The sequence below is a fragment of the Urocampus carinirostris genome, chromosome 14 (assembly GCF_059441175.1).
Source record: "Urocampus carinirostris isolate Australia breed hairy pipefish chromosome 14, RoL_Ucar_1.0, whole genome shotgun sequence".
NCBI classification, from domain to species: Eukaryota; Metazoa; Chordata; class Actinopteri; order Syngnathiformes; family Syngnathidae; genus Urocampus; species Urocampus carinirostris.
This window is the reverse complement of record NC_142362.1, coordinates 11,522,272-11,541,974: the sequence shown is the minus strand read 5'-3', so window position 1 is coordinate 11,541,974 and position 19,703 is coordinate 11,522,272. Positions and strand designations below refer to the sequence as shown.

The 19,703-nt window shown below is 39.3% G+C and overlaps 1 protein-coding gene across 1 annotated transcript in view; it reads right to left on the bottom strand.

The window, feature by feature from the left end:
• Positions 1 to 5,617: 5,617 nt before the first annotated feature.
• The window catches only part of ikzf2 (IKAROS family zinc finger 2), a 30,132-nt gene continuing 16,046 nt past the window's right edge, over positions 5,618 to 19,703 (bottom strand). The window contains exons 5-7 of the mRNA XM_088353035.1: positions 18,384 to 18,521; positions 17,383 to 17,496; positions 5,618 to 11,545 (exon numbers count right to left, since the gene is read on the bottom strand). Coding sequence (XP_088209161.1) covers positions 10,767 to 11,545; positions 17,383 to 17,496; positions 18,384 to 18,521 — 1,031 coding nt within the window. The 3' untranslated portion in view covers positions 5,618 to 10,766. The remainder of the gene's footprint in view (positions 11,546 to 17,382; positions 17,497 to 18,383; positions 18,522 to 19,703) is intronic.

The window sequence follows — 19,703 nt, the reverse complement described above, 5'->3', positions numbered from 1 at the left end:
TTTGGCTGCTCTTTTGCTCATTTATTTTGAATAGCTAGTGATTGTTTAAGCCCTTCCAAAATCAAACAATAAAAAATAAAAAACAATACATAAAACATATTTTTCCAGACTATAAAACACTCTGGAGCAGGGGTGTCAAACTCATTTAAGCTCGGGGGCCACACGATAGAACGAACATTCTCTCTAGAGAGAAAGAAAAAAAGAGAGAAAGAAATAAGAGAAAGATAGGGAGAGAAAGGTAGAGAGGGTGGGACAAAAAAGAGAAAGAGAGAGAGGAAGAGAGAAAGAGAGAGAGAGTGAGCGTGAGAAACAAGAGATAAAAACAGAAACAGTGAAAGAGGGGGAAGAAAGAGAAAGAATGAAATCCAAAGAGAAATAGAAAGAGAGAAAAAGAGGAGAGAAGAGAGAAGGAGAGAAAGAGAGAAAGGGGAAAGACAGAAGGGGAAAGCAAGAGAGAGAGAAAGAGAGTAAAGGAAAAAAATGAAGAGAGAGCAAAAGAAGGTAAAAAGACAGAGAGAAAGAGACAAAAAGGACCAAAGAAAGAGAAAAAGAGACAGAGAGAGTGAAAGAGAGAGAGATAGAGAGAGTGAGAGAAAAATGGAAGAAGAGAGAGAGGGAAAGAGAGATTAGAGAGAGAGAAATACAAGTACAGTGTCATTGTGAGAGGCACCTGGCTTTGGCAACATCAAGTTGACATATTTCCACCTGCAGCTTATTTTTCTCTTGCACTTCTCTGAGCGTTGTCTCGCGGGCCGGATCCAATCCCCTAGCGGGCCCGCAGGCCGCTTGTTTAACACAAGTATCTGGAGTATAAGTTGCACCGGCTAAAAAGTAATATTTCAGTAGAAAGAAATATCATGTTGAAAGCAGTGTAGTTTATATTTTATTTCAATAACATAGAAACACATTTGATGTTGGGATTAAAGTAGATAATGCTAGTTTTCAGTAAAGAAAAAAAAAGAAAAAGAGCTAATAGCATACTATGCATTCATATATCATACTTGTTATTCGCTTCAGAGTATACGGAAAATACTGTAATAATAAGAATACTATCTACAGCAACTCAAAAGGTTCAAAAAGCACAAATAATAAAACATAATTTTTACACTGACTTTCACAAGGTTTTTAGTATGTGGGGGTACCTGTAACAGCAAGATGCCAGACAATAATGTCCCCTCCCTCTCTGTGAGACTTGTTAAATACACATTTCTTGACCTATGGGTATCAAAATGAATACACGTTTTTGTGAAAGTTAAGATGGATGAATTTTTGCATTTCATTCAAAACTAACATTTGTTTTAATGGAGGCGCTAAATAATACACAATGCCCCTTTAACAAAACAAAATACACAAATTTAGACATTCTGCAGAGGTTATATATGTATGTTATTATGAGTAATTTATTAAAAATACTTTTAAAAATTGGCAGCACGGCGGGGCAGTGGTTAGCGCTTGTGCGGCACAGTTCATGTCATGGGAACCTGTCGTGGGTTCAAATCCAGCTCCAGACTTCCTGTGCGGAGTTTGTATGTTCTCCCCGTGCTTGCGTGGGTTTCCTCCGGGCACTCCGGTTTCCTCCCACGTTCCAAAAACATGCATTTTCAGGTGAATTGGCCGGTTCAAATTGTCCCTAGGTGTGAATGAGCGAGCGAGTGAGTTGGCTTTCCCCGTGTGCCCTGCGATTGGCTGGCAACCAGTTCAGGGTGTCCCCTGCCCACTGCCTGGAGATGGCTGGGATGGGCTCCAGCCCCCCGCGACCCTAATGAGGATAAGCGGTACGGCTAATGAGATGAGATGAGACTTTAAAAAATTCTCCTTTTTAAGAGAAAAGACAAGAATGACAGGGGGCAGCACGGCGGCGCAGTGGTTAGCGCTTGTGAGGCACAGTTCATGTCATGGGAACCTGTCGTGGGTTCCTGTGCGGAGTTTGTATGTTCTCCCCGTGCTTGCGTGGGTTTCCTCCGGGCACTCCGGTTTCCTCCCACGTTCCAAAAACATGCATTTCAGGTGAATTGGCCGGTCCAAATTGTCCCTAGGTGTAAATGAGCGAATGAGTTGTCTGTCCCTGTGTGCCCTGCGATTGGCTGGCAACCAGTTCAGGGTGTCCCCTGCCCACTGCCCGGAGATGGCTGGGATGGGCTCCAGCCCCCCGCGACCCTAATGAGGATAAGCGGTACAGCTAATGAGATGAGATGAGAATGACAGGAATTCTAGCACCAAATAGAGTGTATTTGTGCACAACACTGTATAATAAGTTGTGCACAATATGTCTATTTTGTTTTAATATCAAACAACTGCAAAAGAGATTGCATCGGATGCCAGTTCATTATTTTGACTATTGTACCTCACTGTTGTTGATTGTTTTGACTATTATGCACTGTTTACATAGATACTATTTTCCAATCATGTTGCAGTTCTTTAATTTCAGCACTCTACAGCAGATCTGCTTTTGTAATCCAATTTTTAAGAGACTCAGTAAAAAGAAAGTGTCAGAACCAGAACAGATGGTAGACCCAAACGCGTAACGTTTCACAACAAACTTTATAGCGGAAGCTGAGAAGTCGGGTATGGGATAGCAAGCGCCAGTAATCCAGCAAACAGCCATGCTCAGGCGATCGGAAGGCGGGAACGAGTTGAGTAGCCGGGACGGGAGATCAGAGCGTGGTCGATGGGCAGAAACAAGTCGAGTAGCTGGGACGGGAGATCAGAGCGCGGTCGGTGGGCAAACACGGGTCGAGTAGCGGGGGTGGGAGATCGGAGCGTTGTCGAAGGGATGAAAAAGTCAGGGAGCTGGAAATGATTGGGAAGCCAGGGGCAGACGAGCAGGATAGAGGTAAGGACGGGACAGACGGGTGCCAGAGTCAAATAGTGCTTGCCCTGCGTGTGCGGAGGTTTGCTGACGGACTGACAAGGAGTGAATGGAAGCGTTGAGTTTAAATAGGAGGGGAACCAATAAGGCTACAAGCAACAGCTGGCACCAAACAAGCGGACACAGGTGAGGGCAATGTGTAATCGTGACAGAAAGGGCTTTTAGAACAGGTTGGAATTTCTTATTCGAGGGTTTGGTCCTCTCCTGCTCCCCTTGCAAGTTAAAAATCTTCTCTCCTTAATTTGAGTGTGAACTAAACTATAAACGTATCACACAACGGTGATAAATATGAAATGCCACAATGGAAATGGTGTTCACAAATATATAACATTGTCACGACTCGGGACCAGCAGTGGACCCAAATGCGTAACGTTTCACACAATGCTTTATTCAGGAAACTGGGAAGTCAGGGCGAGAGGAAAAAACAACTATGATCCGGTGATCGCTGGGCAGGAGCAGGAAGCCCTCGAGAACAAAGCTGGGTTGGGAATCGGAAGCAAGTCGGGCAGTCGGGACGGGAGAATAGAGCGTGGTCAGGGATTGGAAGCAAGTCGGGATGGGAGACGGAGCGTGGTCAAAAATTGGAACAAGTCGGGTAGCTGAGACGGGAGAACGGAGCTTAGTAGGAGATCGGAACAAGTCAGGGGACCATAGACGATCAGGAAGCCAGGGACAGGGGATCAATACAGGAAACAAGGGACGGAGTCGAGCAGGATAGAGGAACAGGTCGGGACAGACGGGAGCCAGAGTCAAATAATGATTGCCTTGTGTCTGCTGAGGTTCGCTAACGGACCGACAAGGAGTAAACTAGAATGACGTGCTCAAATAGGAGGAGGACTAATTAGGGAACGAGTGGCAGCTGGGGCTGAAAGAGAGAGCGCAGGTAAGGGCAATTGACACATCATGACAAACATGTTTTAATTATCTAGCATGAAACAGTTCAGTACTTCAAAGACATTTTATTTTAACTGCCGACTTATCAAGGCAGAATTTTTAAGTTTTATTAAGAGAAACCCGTTCCACCAAAACAAAGACATTCTTCACAGCAAGTGTACCTTCATGTAATACATTTTTTTCTTGATTCAAAGCCTTTATACAGTATTTCAAAAATGTGTTACAACAAGAGAAGCTCAATTTAAGTGCTTCGATCAAAGGAGTCAAAGAATGTACAAGATAGGCAAATACCTGAGCTCCTGTCAACTGTTTCATTTGTAAAAAAAAGTTAAATACATCAGAAAACACACCCCACTTTAATATGAATACCTTCATTGAATATGAATACCTTCAATAGTATATATATATATATATATATATATATATATATATATATATATATATATATATATACATACATAGATACATATATTGTGTGGTGCAACAAAAGGATTTTGAATAGAGGCAAAATTGGATTTGTACGTATGATAATAATTCCTATGAAATTGTAAATCAGGGGTGGGCAAACTACGGCCTACGAGCCACATACTGCCCGGCAAGCTTTTAACTCGGCCTGCCCCCAAAAAAGGTAAAAGTATATGATGGTGAAAAATGATGTTTTGGTGCCTCTTTTGTCCCCAATGTCCCCTGGTGTTTTTTTAAGCATGTTTTTTTTCTTATTCATCAAGATATTTGTCAAATTTCGTGCAATTAAAAAACAATTTTGCGTTTTGAGTTTTTTAAGTCAAGTCATTTGTATTTGTATAGCCCTTACTCACAAAGAGTCTCAAAGGGCTTCACGGGTTATTGCACAGACTATTATTACACCATCCCCTGATTATTACAATTCACGCTTAAAAGAGGGGCATAATATATTACCGTATTTTCCAGACTACAAGGTGCACTGGATTAAAAGGTAAAACCCCCAAAATTGCCTTTTATGATATATTTTTCATGCGCGCCAGATTAAAGACGCATGGAATTAAAATTACAGTATTAACTAGGGTTGGATAAAAGATAAATACATTTAAATCCAAATAATTTGTTTCGTAGAACACAAATTAACATTATGACATCTGATTTGACCACTAGAAATAATTTTATTAATATATAGTTACTGTTTAGTTGTAACTATGCAATTCCAAGGGCAGCACGGCGGAGCAGTGGTTAGCGCTTGTGCGGCACAGTTCATGTCATGGGAACCTGTCGTGGGTTCAAATCCAGCTCCAGACTTTCTGTGCGGAGTTTGTATGTTCTCCCCGTGCTTGCGTGGGTTTCCTCCGGGCACTCCGGTTTCCTCCCACATTCCAAAGACATGCATTTCAGGTGAATTGCCCGGTCCAAATTGTCCTTAGGTGTGAATGAGCGAATGAGTTGTCTGTCCCTGTGTGCCCTGCGATTGGCTGGCAACCAGTTCAGGGTGTCCCCTGCCCACTGCCCGATGATTGCTGGGATGGGCTCCAGCCCCCCCGCGACCCTACTGAGGATAAGCGGTACGGCTAATGAGATGAGATGAGATGCAATTCCAATTGTATCCACCGTATTTTCTGGTCTATTAGCACACTTTCAAATACGTTTTTAGGTGTGCCTCCGCAAAATAAGGCACTTTTCTTTCATGCTGAGTGTTTCAAAACATTACAATGAAATTAAGTGATTTGTAAACAATTATAAAAGAAAATATAATAAAAGTAATTGTAGATATCGACATGTATATTTATCAATGAATATGAGAAAATTGTGAAGATTAACATTGTCGTTTGACCTTTTTTATCGCCGATGTATCGGATTCGACACAATTATCAGCAGATGAGAAAAAAATCGATCGAATCAATATTTTTTTTCTTCCTAGCCTGGCCCCTCTGTAATTTTTTTTACCCTACGCCTCAAATTGTTTGCCCACCCCTTTTGGGACAGGTAAATATCGGTTCCAAGATATACTGTAAGTCTTTCATGAATACCTCAAAAATCAATCAATACATATCTCAATTTCCAAGTGGAAAGTTTTGATTTGATGCATAGGATCAAAACCTTTTTGAATAAAAGTTCTCTACCCGTATTTTATATGTATAGAGGTATATGCATATAAAACACAAAGAGAAAAATAGTCATTTTTTCCACATGCCGCTTCGATAAAAGTAGCACACGTTTCACAGGGTCAAGATGTAAACACATTTCTTTGCAACGCTCTGCAGACACAAAGTTTTGTGGTTGCTTAGCACCAGAGAAGAAGAGAAGAATAAGCTGCCTTTTAAATGAGAATGTTTAATTAATAGAAAAAAATCTGAGGTTAATTAAGTCGCTGAGTTGACCTCGGAGGATTACGGTTTTGCTTTCGAATGATGCAAAACAAAGACGTTATTTCTCAGGTAGATTAAGGATAGGATGTTTTTAGGAGTGTACGTTTTTGTCAACGGTAATTTCACTTGAAGAAAAATGTTCCCGCAAAGTGCGTGTTCACAACTTGACTTCTTATGCCTCTCAGAATTTGCTTTGTCATGATTACCGATATGCTTCACCTGTGCCCAACTCCGATTGGCTCTCTGTTCCTATTTAAACCCACTCCTATCTTTCCCCTGTTGTCAGTCCGTCTGCGAACCTCAGTTTACACTAGGCAAGCCTTTTTTTCGACCCTGACTCCAACCTGTTTCTTTGCTCCTGTCTGTCCCCCGGCTTCGACCCGTTTTTCATCCTTACCACGTCTACTCTCCTGTCCCGGCTTTCGACCTTTTTCGTCCTCAACCACATTTACACTCCTTTCCTAGCTTACGACTCGCTTCCCACCCCGACTACGTTTTGCTCTCCTGTCCCGGCTACTAACCCGCTTTTCCGTTCCCGACACCGCCTTCGCTCGCCACAGAAGTCCCACTTCCACGTTCAGAGCGACCTGCTTCCCGCGTCGAGCGATCACCGGATCGTGGAAGCAAACCTTTCCTTTCTTCCAATAAAACTGAGAGAAACGTATCACAAGTGGGTCCTGTCTCCGTTCTGGTCCTGACAGACTCATTTCATGGAATAAATTCATAACGAATTTTGACGGTGTCACTCAAAAGATTGGCGGGTCGAGTTTTAATCCAACAACTTTTTGAGTGCGTATATTTAACTTGTGTTCAAAATATAAATTAACTGGTCTGAGGTAAAGTTTAAAGGGACAGTGTGTATTATTTAGCGCTTCCTAGTGGTAAAAAATAAAACGTCATTCATTAAAAGACACAAAAATGATTTCCTAATTAAGAAAAAAATACATGAATATGATTTTTTAATACTCAGGGGCCAAAAAATACATTTATTTTATATAAGCCTCACCTAGAATGAGCAGACTTAATGGTCGGCCATGTTGCTGCTTAGCGTACCCGAACAAGATTTAAAAAACGCAAAAGACTAGGCAAAAAAAAAGAACAAAATATGGGCGTTTTGGTCACTTTGAGACTCCATAGTTTGTATTTTGTTCTTCTGCTGTAGAGCACTCGTTTTCAGTTGTACTACCCAATACAGTAACATGTAGTAGTCAAATAATTGACACTGCCCCTTTAAGGCTTAATGTAATTCTTGTGTAAATTTTGTGTAAATTATAACTATAACCTTATCCACCTTGTCTCATAACCTTATCTTCTCTGTTCCTTTATCTTCTTGGGTTTTTTACCTCACTGTGAATGTGTGACTCTGGAGTGTCATGCCCAATTTTGTTGTCACAATATGTTAACCCATTTTGTAACAATGACAATAAAGGTATATTCTATTCTATTCTATTGTAATTCACACATAGTGTGTGGATGAATCATTTTCAAAATACTGTATGAACAAGAGCACATTTTACAGATGCAACCCAGTAACATTAACAGTACTATAAACATTAATTTTTGCTGTACTTTGTGGAAAAAAATGCTTGAAAAGGAATGCAACCCGTTTTTTTTCATGCAATCCTTCTCAAAACTTGTACGAACTGACATGAGTTTAAAAAATATCGTGAATTCAAACCGAATTTCATGTTGCTGTGAATCAATATTTGCCCTAATTCAAAGCTTTTCTTAAAAAAATTCACACCCGAATCATTTGTGTTGATTAATTTCATCATATACGCACGTTTTGATTGTCTTTTACACTAATTCAAAGCCAAAGCAAAATATAAACATTGCCACACACCCTTTACTACAGTTATTTTTACAATACCATGGAAAAGTACCTTTTTTTACATTCTTAAATATTTGTTAATAATATATGCAATGCAGTGTAATAAAATAGGGGCGTACACGCTTTTCACAGAAGTGTAATCTCCCCCGACAACAACAAAAATGTTATTTTTCCAGACACCCAAACTCATAAAAACGTTAAAACACTCTGGACTACCTGAGCAACCATTGCCAATGTGTTTGTATTTAGCTGTAAATCATCATTTAAAAACACAAACGAAAACTGAAGAAAAACTAAATTAAATACTGTAACATAGATTATAATGGCACAAGCGTGAGTATTCCTACAACACAGCAAGATATAATGTAACCAGTGGCAAACAAATCCAAATGGACACAGAGCAGCATCGGGAGATCAAACTACAGCTTGCAGCATATTCTTTTTTACGAAAAGAAAATTGAGAAGGAGAAAAAGAAAATGAAAAATAAAAACCTGCATTCTACTTGAAATCTTCATTTATTCATCGCATATTCAGGACTTTAAGTACTTCTTTTATATTGGTAGGCTGTTTAGTGAAATCAAACAAGGATCCTTTTGTTGCTACAACCAACTGCCTTTTCCCTACTTAAAATAAGCATCATTTTAAACCCTGAAAGACATTTTTTTTCTATGTTAAAAAATGTCTTCTATGGTGAAAAACTAGCATTTACTTATTCACTGCTAAAAACAAGCATACATTTACTCAGTGCAATCAAAAACAGTGTCTACTACTTCTACACCGAAACCTAATCATTCATCCATCCATTTTCTCCACCGCTTATCCTCAGTAGGGGCGCGGGGGTGCTGGAGCCCAATCCCAGCTATCTTCAGGCAGTGAGTAGGAGACACCCTGAACTGGTTGCAGGGCACAAAGAGACAGAGAATTCACTCGCTCATTCACACCTAGGGAAAATTTGGACCGTCCAATTAACCTGATATGCATGTTTTGGAATGCGGGAGGGAAACGGAGTGCCTGGAGGAAACCCACGAAATTACAGGGAGAACATGCAAACTCCACACAGGAATGTTCAATCTCATGACCTCAGAACTGTGCCGCACATGTGCTAACCACTGCGCTGCCGTGCTGCCTGGTGAGAAATAGCATCCACTTATTCAATGCTAAAGACAACCATACATTTACTCAGTGCTAACGAACAGTGTCTCCTACTTCTACGCCGAAAACTAGCTTATCTCCTACTTCTACGCCGAAAATTAGCTTAATCTTAAATCCCAAAAACAACCATAGTTCTCTTCTTTGTTAAAAAAATACAGCATTTACTTGTATGCTAAAGACTAACTCCTCCTTCTATGCTGAAAATAAGCAAAATTTCAAGTACTAAACATAAATGTCGCTGAAAAGATCATTAATCGTTTTCTACGCTCAAACATACCTTGTCATTCTAGACCGAGAACTAGCATCTTCCTCTTTTATGCTAAAATGAAGCATCCTTTGCTTCAGTTCTCAAAACAAATGTTCTTTCGGCGTCAAAAACTAGCAAAATCCTTGACCCTGAAAAGCTAGCTTTGTTTTCTTCTATTTTAAAATCAAGTGTATATTTTTTTCTGGAAGTTAGCGTCTCCCTCGATCCTAAAATTATCTTATTTTCAAATACTAAATAAAAGTAAATAATCAATTTCTACGTTTGAATCTGGCATTTCATTTTACGTCAAAATACTGAAAGCCGGTAGAGGCTAACGGTGTCAGGTTTAATTTCCTCTTTCTCTTCCTCTCACTTGTCTTTACCTTATTTGGTCACTCACTTCCTGCCTCTAATCTCCAAATCACACCTAGTGACACTTGTCCTGGTTACTCTCCAATCACACCACTCTCTCTTCATTATTTAAATCCCCTGTTTTCTTGGATTTGTGCTAATCTGTTTTTCGTCACGTTCCAAGCCTTATTGTCACAGCATTGTTTTCCAGTGCACCAAACCCTTGCCTCCTTTACTGACCTCGAGTACCGCCTGCGGAACATTTGGACTGTCGCCTTTGCCAAAGTGAGTACACCAGATCACCAACTCTGTTTCTTGGATCTGCTGCCTCTGGTGATCTTGACACTGCTGTATCGATTTCGGACTCCCAGTGTAATAAACCCTGTGTGAATAAAGACATTGCTGCACTAATGCGTTTCCTTCACACTGTGCTATCACGCCACCCCTGGTGGGTCGTTTACATGCATCTTCAATGCTAAACGAAGCTTTTTCTCTAGATGAGGTATTGTTGTCTTCTAAACTGAAAAAAATCTTCTACCCGTTAAAAGTACAAGTAGTACACCAGCATGCCGTTCATACATTTTTTTGTTAGTCTTGCGTGAATTATAATTCAGAGAGATGTATAGTCCCAGAAATACGATAATCTCTGGAGTCTATAAACAAGCAAACATTGTAATTCCCACAAATATGTAAACAAAAAAGACACAGGGGATTTAGAAAGCTGCCATGCACTGTTTCACCATTTGGTACATACTGTAAATCAGTATTTTGATTGTTAAACACTTGATAATAACTACCCCACAAAAATATTTGCATTAATTGTCGATTTCTCATATTTTTACGATAATTTTCGTCAATTTTTGTTCTCTCTTCAGAGTGCTTTTCATACTTCTTTGCACCTATAGAACAAACCCGCCCCCGGTCACTTTGTACATGGCTGCAGAAAGTAGTTTTGGTCGTTTATCATGGCTCACGCCACTGCGAAGCTTTCATATGGTTTTTCAGTTTAAGAGTCTGTACTCGTGCTACATGGGTCAGCAGCAACATAAAAAATGAAAAATACGAAAATCTTAGTATCCATCGTTTCACTGGAACGTATGTTCACCACGAACGATATGCGAAGAGAACTCGTAACGGTCCTTACTGTGATGACCGCAGATATTACATTCCAGTGGATCTCTGTATCCATGGCAACCCATGTGGATGGTGTACATGACGTGGTCCAGGAAGAGCACTTGGCAATGGTCGCACTGGAAAGCCCGCAACTCCCGACCTTCCCTCCCATACACTCGGACCCCTTCCTGGACTGAGGGTCTTTCTGGGGGTTCTCGAGGCACACCCGCGGACCCGGTTCTTGGCGAGGCATCCATCAAATGATTTACTGAATACACCCCGGGACTGGAGCGGGACCTGAGGTTGTTACCGAGGTCAGCGTGACGTTCCTGAGGGCTGCTGCGAGTCGATTCAGGTGAGTCTTCCCCGCTGTTGCTCGGCGTCTCATCCTGTCCTGGTTGGTTGGGTCTACCGTGACGGGTTGAGGAGGCCGGCCCGTTGGAGGTTTTACTTGGGAAATCAGAGGGAATTGTGGGCTGAGGAGGCAGCGAGTCAATATTACCCCGGTCCACTCTCTGGTCGAGAGGTAGGACGTGATGGTAGAGAGGGTTGACCAAGGGCATGATGTCGGTCATGAGGGGGTGCCTCGTAGGCTGGAGAATGGGTCGGAGAGTTTCGGATCCCAAATATGCCATGGCGCCACCCATGGTTTGGTCCATCATGTGGGCGGACAAGAGTTCTGCCTGCTTCTCAAACTTGAGGCCCATCTCGTATCCAATTTCAGGATAGCTGTAGCGCAGCATCTTTTCCCCTGTTAAAAATAGAGTTGGGTTATATTTAGCAGTAATTACTGCATTTACTTGTAAATCCCAATATTTTCATTAAGAATCAATATAACATTTTGTTTAACTTTTTGTCAGCCCAAACTAAGCATTGTAAGTGACAAACTCTAAAATTGTGTGCGCATTATTGAAATAATTTATTGAAAACGAAAACTATGAGCACAATGCCAAGATAAAATTGACATTGTATTTTATTGATGTCCTTCAAAGTCATATTCAAACCGCACAGTTGTTTGCCCCTTTGTTTTATTTTTGCGTTTCTTTATATATTTCAAGATGACTTTCTGTCTTCTCTATTCTCCATTCCCTAACATTTTTGTTGGTACTGTGAATAAAGACAGTAATAATGAGATCAGCCCTAAAGCCTTTTTGTATATTATTTATGTCAAGGGTTGTCTAGTATTGAGTATTTAGCGCTCTCGCTGCCGTGACCCCTGTTCGATTTCTGTTGCACCCAATGTTATGAGATTAAATTATTGCTCATACATAGTAAAACCTTGTTTATGACACACACAATCTTAGATCTCATTTTTTGGTTGTAGCCATTTTCTGAGGGGAGCCATACACACCATTGTAGGTGATCTTTAGTTTCTGGGCAATTTCTCGCATGGAACGCCTTCGTTTCTTAGACTTCACATGTAAGTTATTTTTCTCTGGCCATTCAAAAATGTTAAACACATCCACACATGTGATGCTCCAGAACTTGACGGGCTCAAAGTAAGGTTTTATTGCTATTTTAACTAGATAAACTGTTTGCAGCTCTGCTAATATCATTGCACAAGGGATTTCTGATCATCCATTAGCCTTATGACGCAATTAGCAAACGCAGTGTACTATTACAAAATTTGACTGATAGTTGGTGCAAATGGGCCTCTGTAGGCTTAAACCTATGTAGATTAAAAGGGTGACATTTGCAGCTAAAATAGTCATTAGTATTCCTAAATTACTGTTAGTTTAATGTTGGCTTCATTGAAAAGAAAAAACAGTGCTATTCCTTCAAAAATGAGAACATTTCTAAGCGACCACAAATCTTTGAACTGTAGTGTAGTATGCCAATTATTTGCAGTTGTCAGAATCTCTCTGAGACAAGGTCGACTGGGGCCTTATGCTTAGTACACGTTGACTATAAAATAAACATTGTGTGATGTCTGCATAACCTGCAAAACGGTGTTTCTTCATTTATATAGGATATTTCCACTAGTGAGACTACACGATAACTGGGGTTCAGAAGAGGTTGATTAGAATTCACTACCTTTATGTGTATCGAGCTACCCTAATTTGTTAATAGAATGCCCATCATTTACTGAAATGCTTTTTGCATATTAATGGTTATTTTACCATAGGTAGGTACAAGAACTGTTATTGATATTGTTATCTTGTCATGTTGATTTCAGTGCTAAACTACCACCTTATGTGTTAGGCTACCGCTTTTCTTCCCTTAAAAAAATCCTAAGATTAAAAAAAAAATCTAGCATCTTTTTCAAATTAAAATCAACTAAAAAATTCTTGAACCAGGACTACTGTTAGTCTGGTGTTTTAGTCTAGGGCTGCTTTATTTTGAAGCGAGACTAAGTCCTTATGCGAGAATAAAGAGCGAATGTATTAGATTTCCATTTTGGTAAAAATGAGCCACTTCCAGATTCGAACACGCTTTTGTGTACAGCTGTTTTAAGTCAAAAGGTTGGCACGTACGCCAATACTACATCTCATCTCATCTCATTAGCTGCACCGCTTATCCTCAGTAGGGTCGCGGGGGTGCTGAAGCCCATCCGAGCAATTATCGGGCAGTGGACAGGGGACACCCTGAACTGGTTGACAGCCAATCGCAGGGCACACAGGGACAGACAACTCGCTCGCTCATTCACACCTAGGGACAATTTGGACCAGCCAATCCACCTGAAATGCATGTCTTTGGAATGTGGGAGGAAACCGGAGTACCTGGAGGAAACCCACGCAAGCACGGGGAGAACATACAAACTCCGCACAGGAAGTCCGGTAGCTGGATTTGAACCCACACAGGAGGTTCCCAAGACCTTAGAACTGTGCCGCACACGCGTTAACCACTGCGCCGCCGTGCTGCCCGCCAATACTACGTATCGTAGTTAAATATGCAAGTTTATGGTGCATTAGTGTTCCTCTGGTGGACACTTTCTAAGAGCTACTATTGTCTTAAAAATGGCACATTTAAATGGTACTACGAAAAAAAAATTACATCTAAAAGTTCTCTTTATCCATTCTGATATATGATTTTCAATGTTTGGCAGGTCTATAATGTATTTAGATTGTGTCAATCTAGAGTACGTAGTTAGCTAGCTTCCCAAGAAGCTGTATTTAAAAAAATAAATAATGGATTTCCAACACATTCCAACGCACTTTCGTCTGTCTAGTCTAATTTTTTGCAATCCGTACATGTTTTCCTGAAAAAATATAAACCCTAAAAGGGCATTGTGTGATATTCAGCACCATCTAGCGAAAAAAACATTTTATTTATTTAAAAAACTATATTGATTTGAATAATAACTAAACTAAATGAGCTATCATAAACAAGATTTCCTTGTCATAAAATACTTGTAAGTACTTAATAATTTTGTATTTTACATCACTGGAGGCTAACCTAGAGAGAGCTGACCTGATTGTCCGCCATCTTGGTGCTACTGGTACCCCAAAAACCCAAAACCTTGAGAAAGCTTTGTCTCTCTGAATCTTCCTAGATTATTCTTTGTGCTTTGTCTCACTTGTTTTTGGTTAAACACAATACAGCGGCATCTAGAGGGCAAATAATACACACTGTCCCTTTGAATTGGATCAGATATTTACGACTCCTTGCATATAGCTTTTGTGGTATTTTTTGTAAACTTCTTTATAGTTTTATCAGTTTGAAGATGAAATTGGAAATTGAATTTATTACTACCGTAAATTCCGGACTATAAGCCGCTACTTTTTTCCCAACCCTTCAACCCTGCGGCTTATTCAGTGATGCGGCAAATTTATGCAATTTTTCTAACAGCCGCCAGCGGCGCTCGAGTACAAAAGGTAAGATTTAGACCAGTGGAATATATGTGCCGAGGAAGACTGCAACTTCTTAGCTTGTGCACAAATTAAATTAGCGTAGACATATCCACATCATGCAAATTGCAAAAAGAAAAGCCACATGACGTAGCTTTCAAGCTAAAAGCAAACGAGCAGTCAAATAAAGAAGGAAACAAAGCTACTGCACGTAAATTTTACCTTGCGAGCGTGTTGCTCGCGAGATTTCGAATAAGGGAGCGTGGGACAACGTCTATATGACAATGCCTCTTTCCCATATGGGGGAAGACGACTTTGACCTCAGTTATAAGTAGGAAGATGAGGACGGTTTACCGTGACTTCTACAAGTACGATATGTTTTTTATAACAGACTCGTTAACTGTGTTGCGAGCGTGTTGCTAGTAGCGTTTTGCTACCCTTCACAGGCACGGTTTGGGATGAAAGTTATAATATTATAATTAAAGCTTTGAAAACTCTCTCGGTGTACCGTCTTTCTTTGTAAATATGTGTAACCGATGTATAATATGTATTTGCACCTGTATATTTTTGTAATGTATTTACTTGAGACACTTATTCTGATATGTTTTGCAAGTTAAAAAAGAGGGGCAGAGCAAACGCGGGCTGACGGGAAGTGGGGTAAAGGTGAGTGAGACCTGTTGTCGCGGCGGACAATGGTGGATATATATTTTTCCCACCCTTACCTTTGGAAATATAGACTTTTTTCCTTGGATTAGTTTCAACGGGTACTCGCAGGTCTGCATCAAACGTTAAGTACGGTATCATTTTCTATTCATTTTGCCGGCTGTGGTTTGTGGACTGTGTACTTAATATTCAGGTACAATCGCGGGACTCAGAACCGGGTTTGGGCTATTTTTGTGATTGTGTTACATATTTTAATGTGGGCGCATGCGGCTTATATACAGGTGCGGCTTGTGTAAGTACAAAATCGGTTTTCCCCCTAAAATGTGGTGGGTGCGGCTTATAGTCAGGTGTGCTCTATAGTCCGGAATTTATAGTAATAATCTTGCCTTGATGGAAAGTGTTTTATGAAATTTCACAAAGCCTCCTAGTTCTATTTCTATCAGTAGTTCACTGTCGAAGTGTTTGGCACTTTAGATTCAGACACACATAAAATGGTGTGACAAAACTTTCTAAAACTGCTGTGAGCTTTTTCAATTAAGTAAACAAACCTGAAAAAAACTGAGAGCAATCGAGCTCTGGGAAAAGATTACAGGATCGACCGACAGTAAAGGCTTTTATGACTATACACAATGAAGCAATATGACCTTCTTTATAATTGTGAACGCTCAAGTTTAACAGTTCAATATGTATTACTTTCCACGAAGCTTATTGTTCCCTAACAAGGAAACGAACGGGAAAATTCACAATGGATGTTTGATCCATGAATCCACCCAATACATTTCCAAGGACGACCAATTCAATGACTCTTCAAAGCTCCTTTTCTTAACTCAATGAATAGACTTTGTGACACTAAGGTCCCATTTTTCTGTAATAGCGCATGGACGTTTAGGTACACCTCACGCGTCGTCATTTTTAGAAGTTTGCAAATTAAAAAAACAGTTTTGGAACGTGTTTGTTATTTTTAAACAATCAACATTTTACTATACATTCATGTTTGGCTTTGAGGATGTGAAAGAGAAATGTTTTTTTTGAAGCCACAAAGGAACTACACAAGGAAGGAGAGTCAAAACGAGTTTTCTTTTGAGCTTTGGGCAAACTTTCAGTTGTCATTTGCAAGTACTTGATGCTCATTGTGTGAAACAATGAGTGGAAAGCCCCATCCACCTACTAAAGGTGATCAAACCTTGAAGAGCACGGATGCAGTATGCTGTTGACACTTAATAAGACTGCAGAAAGCTAAGCTACAGTACTGTAGTACCGAACCACAAAAATGAAAAGACAAAAAATAAAAAATCCTTGCCACAGGCTGTGTGAACGTACTTAATCTCTGTATCTAACAATACTGGGTGCTTGGTTTGGAATTATAATACTCTATAATACGGTATCTGTTATGATCAATTATCTTCTAATGAATCAAATTAGAATGAACTATTGCAGTAATTATACCTGTAGATCTAGCAAGTTAGCTATAAAGACCATTCAATATAGCTAGCCAACAGGGTTGGGTAGGGTTACTTTAACTGGATTACTTTCAATTACTTTTGGATTACTCCAAAACCAAATATGCTGATAAAAGACAAAAGAAACTAAATATGAATAAAATTACTCAATTTTGTGCAGGCTTGGGGTGTAGCGGAATACATGGAACGGCAAAAATGATGTTGGCAAGCTGTTTGGATTTATCTTCATTTTGTTTCTGTCACATTTTATGTTAGTTTTGCCGGAGATCAAAGCCAGGAGAGAAAGCTAACCACGTGTTGTGAGTCATAATTGTATTCATATTTAGTTTATTTTGTCTTTTATTAGCATATTTGGTATTGGAGTAATCCAAAAGTAATTGAAAGTAATCCAATTAAAGTAACCCTACCCAACCCTGCTAGCCAACTATATTAAGCAGCTCATCTATGTTTGCTATCAATCTAGGTATTAGCTTTCTAGCTTGAATACTGTCAAATTCAGGCTGCCCCTCTATCTAGGTATTAGCTTTGTAGCTAGCATACTTTCATACAAGTTATTCTGTACTGGTCTCCTTACCTAGTTTGCTACAGAGCAAGCTGCTAAGCTATGTGTTATCTACCTACCTACCTACTTAACTACCAACCTATCTATCTATCTTACAGTGTTGATCAATACCCACCCACAAATTTTTGTGGTGTGGAGCTCTTCCTTTTTCCAACATTACTGTGCAATCTTTCAATAACGAGTGGCCGCTCAAATGTCGTCAGAGGCCTCGGCTCTTTCGGAACCTCACCTGGGGAGAAAATGTCAAGACAAATTATTCCCACATTTTTTTTAAATTATCATAGTATATTTATTGTTTTAAAAAGCGTTATTTTGTTTGTTATGTTTTTACTCAGAACACAGTTACGAATAAAATACAATGGCAAATGAATTAATTGATTGGTAATTGATAACAACGTAATCACTGTAGGCAACGGGAATAAACATGGCACTCAAGGCTAAACATCTAATAGAGACTTTAAAAAGAAAAAAAAGACAATGACAATCAGAATTAAAGGCAGAAAATAAGTGTTTACAACATAGTGCTTAGAGACTGGCCTAACTTGTAATAAATGATTCACGAGACTCAAACTGTGGATTGGCAACATTTTTTTTCTTTCATACCTGTTAAAAAAGTGTAGTTCTTGCTTCAAGCCATTTGTTGTTATTCCAAGTTGAATGTTACAACAAAAAAAGAAAGATAACTACAATATTTTCCACTATAAGGCGTACCTTAAAAACAAAGCCCAAATAGTTTCGCAAGCCACTGTATTATTTAGCACCTCCTAATGGTGGAAAACTTATTTAACTAAAAATGCATTAATGCATGAATAGATAAGTGTAAAGCACATTGTAGAGTGCTTTGAGAGGTCCTCAGTGACTTGTATAACGCTATATAAATGCAGACCATTTACCATTTTTTATTTCAGTTCCAATCTGTTTGTATAAAAAAGAAAAGAAAAAAAAAATGGAGACTGCCTCTTGAAATCCAGCCTTTAACACCAAAATACCAGTTATCACATACTAACTATGAAAACATAGTAGCTGTGAAACTCATCTTTGTTATTGTGTATGTCTCTACAATATTTCCCACTGGTGGCTAAGGTCCACACATCATAAGCATGAAATCCAAATTACCTGCATAAGGGCTGGTGTTGGCATCCGGGTCCAGACCGATGCTCTGCAGGTAACTATGGCAGCGTTCTTTGTGCTCCTCCAGGGAACTGCGCTGCTTGTAGCTCCGCCCACAGTAATTACACTTGTGTGGTTTGCCAACTAAAAAAGAAAAGAATATAAACGGGTTTTAATTTATTCACCAAAATGGAAGCATTAATTACAATCCCAATGGTGTAACACTGTTTTTTTCCATCTTAATATATTTGAAACACTAATACATTTCCGTTCAAGTATCTTGTCACTTTTACATCATGAGGTTTTATATAGATATAATTATTGCTAATCAAGTACTTAATTTTAATAAAGCCAGCGGCTAACAGCAACAAGTTTCAATAGTTTTCACACGTGGGCGCAAGAGACGTAACTGTTTTTATATTTAGCAACCCAGCAGCATATGAATGACAATGTGCAGGTGTTAAATAGACCTTTAGAATGAACCCTTCAGATGCTATTTTATTTTTATAAATGGAAGACTCACTTGTATTTATTATTTTTTTGATTTACATCTGATGTAGGATGACATTCACTTAATTATGTGATTTCATTTGTATTGAAACATTTGTAAAATATCGTAGAATATAGTCAAAGTAAACACACTGATAAGTAAATCATTATTTGTTTTTCGGATTATGTTTTATTATGTTGCTTACAATAAATAATCTGGTTCCGTTTTTACTTTTGTGCACCCGCAAAGGAGATTGCTTATGATGCCAGGGTTAGGTCTTTTTGAGGATTATTACAGACTGATGCTTGTTATTATGACTATTATGCATTGTTTAATCATGGTGCTGCTCTATGGTTCCCCACATCCTTTAGGGCATATCTGCTTTTTGAATCTTAGAAGATTTGATAAAAGAAAAGGGCTCAAGTGAGGACCTTTAGAACAGGTTTTTTATGTGGTGAGGGTTTTCTACAGTCCTCTCCAGTTCTCCTAGCAAGTTCAAAATTTATTGATGTCTTCTCTCCAAATTTTGAGTGTCTACTAAACTAAAATCTTATAATTTGGTGAATTCTTATTTTTAAAGTGAAAAACAGCATTTTAGAGAAATGTCAGTCTGGTTTTAGAAGCAACCACAGTACAGAGTACAGATCATTAAAATGTTTGGTCTTCATCTATGGAAAAGTCTGCCGGAGGACATCAGGTCCGAATGAACCCTTTCTATTTTTAAAAGGAGGCTCAAGGCCCACTTTTTTAATATGGCTTTAAATTGATCATTTTAATTTAAATTTTTTGATCTGTTTAACTACTATTTTTTTTACCGAATACTGTACTTTTATGTT